The sequence below is a fragment of the Hydractinia symbiolongicarpus genome, chromosome 3 (assembly GCF_029227915.1).
Source record: "Hydractinia symbiolongicarpus strain clone_291-10 chromosome 3, HSymV2.1, whole genome shotgun sequence".
Taxonomy (NCBI): domain Eukaryota; kingdom Metazoa; phylum Cnidaria; class Hydrozoa; order Anthoathecata; family Hydractiniidae; genus Hydractinia; species Hydractinia symbiolongicarpus.
In genome coordinates this window covers 24,915,757-24,922,001 of record NC_079877.1, presented here as the reverse complement: position 1 = coordinate 24,922,001, position 6,245 = coordinate 24,915,757, and the positions used below count along the sequence as shown (strand labels likewise).

Here is a 6,245-nt window from a genome sequence, read left to right as displayed (position 1 = left end):
ATCTTCAACTTTTGTTAGCAATATAATTCTTAAGATTTTCTTCGTAGTTGAATGATCATTCTAGAATAGAAAAATATACTAGTGAGCTAAAAACAACTGGGTTTGACATTTTCTTTGCCTGGCTTCTTATCAGCGACCAGTTCGACTATCAACGAATTTTTCAGGGAGATTTTAGAACAACTTACAACTACAGAATATGAACTAAGACAAAAACTTGCCACTATCGTTAAGGAGAAGGGTTGAAATGCTTCTTTATATAGACAGAATCCTCGAAGAAGCTGAAAGCATATTTACGCATACTCACTTAATTAAACAGCTTATATAGAGTGAATATGAGCGTTAAAATTTTGTAATTCATAGCTTTATGAAGCATCAAGTAGTAATTCATTGTTGAAGATATTGTTCAATTTTTACCACTTCTGAAAAAAGCAGAGATGTCTTCAATAGGTTTTGAAGCAATAAAGGCGTCTTTTCAATAAGACGTTCTTAACCGCAGCTTACAGTAATGTAGAGGCGTATTATATTTTTTTCTGGTCGTAATATTTATATTTTGGCAGCTTTGGATTCTTGGACGAGTCAAACTCGAAGAATTGCAAACAGACAACTCTTTAACAACCAATAAGGATTCCGAAAACGCTACCATTACGGACATTGCTGACGTTGTCAAAGATAAGAAGGCAGGCAACAAAATAATTTTCAAACCCAGTTGTTTTTGCTTAGGCATAAAATACTTAATTTTCTAGAATAATCATTAATCTACAAAGAAATCTAAAGAACCAAAAAGCTAACAAAAATATAAGAAAAAGAAAAAACATGTTTAGCTGTTAGTTCTGAACAAACTGGCTTCTTTTTTCGTGACTGACAATTTTTTTTATTAATCATTAAAATTCTGATAACACTACCATCTTAATGTCATGAAAATTGCTGACGTGGTCGCTAGGAGATACGTCCATGTTCTTACAGGAAAACGAAATAAAACACCAGTTTTACAGAGTATACATGTTTTACGATATAAAAAGTTACAAAAATGTTATTAATTACTACAAACTTTTTTTTTCAAACATTTTTTTTAAAAATTTATCATTTTTTTGGTATTTTTTTTTTATATTTATATAAACCCGTTCATATATGTTACTGATAAACTAACCTGCTAAACTTTACCATAAAAATGATATTAAAATCACCATTAAAATAAACACACAGAGAGATGTTGCAAACGGTAGTAAAATAGTTGTCGTTAATGACATTGTCGTTGCCGTCGTCAATGTCATTGCTGTCGTCGCCGACGTGTCATCGTCATTGTTGTTGTCGTCGTCGTTTTTTTTGTTATTTGTTCAGTGAGTTAGTTGTTAAAAGTAAATAGAATTGTTTGTATTTTGGAAATAGTCTGCGTCAAATTGAAAAAACAAGGCTGGACATTGAACTGGACATTGTTAAAAACAAAAGCTAAGGCGTGACTATCTGTGACGTGTACCGTGTGTAAAATTGTCACGAATTTGTTTTTATTTTTTAATTTACTTATTTATTTATTCTGACGGTATTTACAGCTATGTCAGTACGAGTCATGTTCGTCATTGCCAAAAGTGTTCCTGTGTTTGCAAAGTTGTAGCAACTTCTCTGTGTGTACACCTTTCATATATATAATTACATATTTTATATAAAAAATTACAAAACTACAAAGTCCAAACTGTCCTCTAACATAGAGTATAAAAATGAACTGCTATAAAGAATGTTTCCACATTTTGTTAAAATACTTTTTAATTTATATATAAACGACAAAAAAATCAACGATATAAAGAATCAATGAGCTTGAAGTGAAAAAACAACAACACTACGTCACAAAAGCAAGCGCGTTTCTTTCATGTCTGGTGACTCAAAGGTGCGTTCTTTCTTTCTGGTGTTAACAAGAAAAGACATACTATAAGCATGTATGGGGATGTTAATCCTTTAAGTATAATCATACATCTGTTGATCAAAAGATTTGTCTTATTTTGCCTCATTAAGTCAATAATTTGCTTTTCTGATTAAAGAGAACCGTTGGAAGTTTTGCTCATGGGTTAAAGCGAATCGCAAATAGGCTTTAAACAGAATTAAAATGTTTGTACAAAAGATTTAATGACTTTGGAAAATAGAAAATATTATTAAAAGAACAATACGGTTAGATAAGATTATTCGTGTAACCACCGTTAGATCGCCTTGTTTGCGTTGTTATGGAGATAAATTTTTGTCAACGAAATTAAATGGTACCATTTTAATCCTTCAGATGGAAAGATTGACAGAGAAACCGTTGTTTTGTGAAAATTAAAAAGATAAAACCCTGTCCACAAACCGATTTAACTAAAAATGACTGCGGGGAATTTGAAAGTTACTCAAGGCTACCCTATTATTAATAAGCATTGCTCTCCATCGTACGAATTTTTCCAATTAATTAAACAGTGTGTAATGTGTTAAATTAATTACTGAAATTCTACGAAGGAGAGTTAAGGCGTTGTTTACAATGCTATTGATGTTTTTTCCCTGATCCACTGTCAAGATCAGAAGATAGTGACGATTTATTGCACAGTCAATATCTTGACAACGTCATTTTGTGACTTTTATACCAATTTAATGAGTTACCTCCTAAACAGGCCGAACTAACGGTGAGAATCATTCCATACCGAAATAACCCAATAACACTAAAATTTTAAAATACCAATCAAAATACTACTTTAGTATATATGTAATGAAAAAATATTTTGTCATGATTGCCAGCTTGGATATTGTTTTAAGGTCTCAACAATTTAATGAAGCAATATCCGTGTTGGCTGGCAAAACAAAGTATTCTTAAAAACTACCAAATTACAATAGAGCTTGCCCGAAAAGGCAAATTAGTTGAGTTACTATTACAAGACTTAATATAAGTCATAAAATACAGTACTCAACCTAGGTGCTTGTTCCACATTTGTCATATGTATATAAACTTTTAACTATAAACTAGTAAAGGTATAAGGGTATATTTACATTGGGAGTATGGGATCTACAATCACAGTATTTTCCAATTTATCACAGACATACAGTGACAATCACGAAACACGAACACGTTGGAAAATACCCACACAAACGCATCCGGTACCCTTCTTTTCAGGCTATGTAGCTAAGTAACCGGATTTAACACAAACATATAAGACATTTAACACTTATGTTCGATACCGTAGTATTTTACTTTTTGACGCACTTTAAATCCTTCTCGTGCTGACGGAATGTATTATTGTCAGGGAAAGTGACACCACAGTCTTCGCAGACGAAAAGCTTTGGTCGACGTTCACGGAAGCCGAACTTATGCGAAACGTTGTGTACGCGAGTTAAGTGAGCTTCTAGAGAGCATCTCTGAAATAGAAAACGAAGGAAATTTTTTTAAAAAAGGTTATAAGCTAATGTAGTGTTTGTCAAAAAAAAAACAATCCATTTTTCCCGTGACTCATAGTAAAAATAAATTTTATTTTTCCGGATGTAAATATTTATGCAACGGTATTAAAAGATATTATTAGTGGAGTTTCTGAATCGTATTTTCCGTACAAACAGTGTTTATTTATACTTTGTGAATCACTTCAACATTTTTTTGAGTACAAAAAATTTTATAAAGAAAGTAAGTAACTTCCTACCTGCGTGAACGATTTGTCGCACAAGTGGCATTGAAATGGTTTGATGCCGGTGTGTGTTCTAATGTGACGCTTTAAGTCAAAAGCGTCGTTAAATCCTTTTCGGCAGCGAGGGCAATGGTGTTTTTTATATGGCGTGTGAGACTGCAAGTGACGATTTAAGAGTCGTGGGTGAGAATACGACTTCTGGCATACTTGACATTTGTATCTTGTACCCAAATTATTGCTTGAGCCTTCACTTGTCACCGAGGAAGTGGGTGACAGTGGCTCAGAATCCATGCTAGACAAACTCCCGGACGGACTGGGTGGCTTAGAAAAGTCGATGCTAGCTGTAGGTGAAGGAGGAGTAGGGATTTTTAAATCCATTCGACCTTCAGAGTGCGCTTTGATTTGTGGATAATCACGCATTGCTAACATGGACCAATAGAAAGCCGCGATATCCAAATTAGTCAGGCTTGAGCAGTAACGACAATCCACCGAACAATCATGAGATGAAGGTAATGGCGCAATGGGTGAAATTGGTGGCGATATTTTCTGAAATTTTACCGGCGGCATGGACAAGTCGACTTCGCTGTGACGACGTTTGTTTGAAAATACCGACATGCCGGGTAAAGGAACGTGTGGTGGTGGTGGTACGTATGCTGAAGATGAGAGTTTGTCATAGAATGGAAAATTTGGGAGTTTTGGGATGTGCGATAATGCTGGAAAGTCGTCCATCAATTGTCTGCTAAATGCCATTTTGGTTACTTTCTTGTTTTGCAGTCTATTTTGTTGAATCTAAATAAAGAAAACAAACACTATTTATTGCCTATATTTTTTTTGTTTGTCTAAAAAATATTTTACTTAGGTAATTGCTATTTTTATCCAAACGGCGAAATTGACTTTGTTTTTACGATAGTGAGGAATTAAATGGATTATTTTCAAAAGAATAACAAACTCTAAGTTGTGAGAGGAAAAAACATTTAAAAATAGCCATAACATGACATGGTACTTTCATTGATTCAATACCTTGCGGTCAGCGGATAAAAGAAGTGTCAATTTCAAGTATTTTCATGAAAAAATAAGCCCACCACACAAAAACAGCCTCTTTATAAGATTCCCAAACTTTCCTTTAAAACTGCTTTAGCCAGCGGTTAATATTTATTTTTATTACGAAACACAACTCGAGTGGGAAAACCAAATTTAATTGTATAAGTTGGAGTAATGACGTTTTAAATGTTATTTGAAGAGTTGAATAAACAAGTCAAGCACCGTTACATATGAAGAGTATAATGAATAAACAAGGCAAGTTGACGTAACCGTATTTTTTTAGACATGCTCTTGCTCTTTTAAATTTGAAAATAATCGAGTTAAATTCCTGGTCCATTTCTTTTTTTTTTTCTGATTGTTGCTTGTTAATTTTTTAATCGTCGAGAAAGAAATATCACAGCAGGGGACTTTCCGGCATTCATTGTTCGTTCACTGTTCATTAGTCATTGACAATAAACCCGAGAACAGACCTTTTTCTAATTAAATCAAACTATTTTTTTTTTTTTTTGCTTAAGTTAAAAACATTTTTTATTGTGGTGCCATTATGTAAAAAATGTCAATAACAATTCTTATTTGTCAGCAATTTTATCTTTGATTGTCAAGGAAGGCAAAAAATGATGTAAATAAATAAATATATAAATAAATAAATCAGCAACAATAAAAAAAATTCAAATAAATAAGAAAAAAATAAATAAAAATCCTGATAAAGGAAAGTTTAAATTGAAAAATATTATGCAAAATCAACACAACTAAGAAGGGTTTTTGGTTCCTTCTAAGGCACTGACTTAAAGATAGATAAAAATAAGAAAGAAAGAAAGAAAGAAAGAAAGAATGAAGAAATAAAAAAATAGAGAAACGTAAAAAGTAAATAAAGTAAATATAAGAAATTTAAAACACAACTGCATTCACACAAATAAGCAAAATTAAGAGTTGAAAAAAAATAGAAATAAATAACTAAATATTGAACAACAAAAAACTTACCAAAAATTTTAGCTTGCTGCACTATATTCCAAGCTGGTAATTTTCGACCTATCCTTGCATTTAAGAAGTCCTCTGTTTTATTTCGTACGGCCAAGGATTTTGTCCCTGGTTTTTATAAAAACACCTTTGGTTTTGCCCTCGCTGCCCTTGTGATGATGGCTTTAGTCTTTCTATCTTTGCTTGTGAACTGTTTCTCTCGAAGTTCCGATAATGATTCGAAGTTGAATCGGAATCCGTGTAGAACGTGTGTTCTTCCGACGAGATTATTTTTTGAACTGATGTTCAATATTAGTGTTGGTTGATTTTAATAACGGTTTCTTGATCGGGTGTGTTTTCAACTTATGTTGATATTAACAAAACATAACAATACAATAAAAACCCTCCATAATAAAAGAAATTGACATATTTGCTAACTGTCTAGTTTATGCATTTCAGGGGGTTTGTACGTTGAATATTAAAATAAATTATTTATCTTTAGTAAGGTAAAAAATTTAATAATAAATACGCTTTCATTCTTAGTGATAGTTCTTCTTACATGAAAAAAAAATTAATATATGATTAAATAAATATTTTCCGATTAAATATGCAAAAAGTTGA

At 32.3% G+C, this 6,245-nt stretch overlaps 1 protein-coding gene across 1 annotated transcript; it reads right to left on the bottom strand.

Moving 5' to 3' along the window:
- Positions 1 to 984: 984 nt before the first annotated feature.
- LOC130636423 (transcription factor Ovo-like 2) lies at positions 985 to 5,993 on the bottom strand. The gene is made up of 3 exons (XM_057446145.1): positions 5,649 to 5,993; positions 3,642 to 4,415; positions 985 to 3,366 (listed from the first exon to the last, which is right to left on the bottom strand). The coding sequence occupies exons 2-3, from the start codon at positions 4,374 to 4,376 to the stop codon at positions 3,199 to 3,201; spliced, it is 903 nt and encodes a 300-aa protein (XP_057302128.1). The 5' UTR covers positions 4,377 to 4,415; positions 5,649 to 5,993; the 3' UTR covers positions 985 to 3,198.
- Positions 5,994 to 6,245: the final 252 nt, after the last annotated feature.

Coding starts and splice junctions, on each gene's coding strand:
- LOC130636423 (XM_057446145.1), bottom strand. CDS start 4,376: ATGGCATTTAGCAGACAATTGATGGACGACTTTCCAGCATTATCGCAC. Junction 3,367..3,641: donor GCGACAAATCGTTCACGCAG/GTAGGAAGTTAC, acceptor TTTCTATTTCAG/AGATGCTCTCTAGAAGCTCA.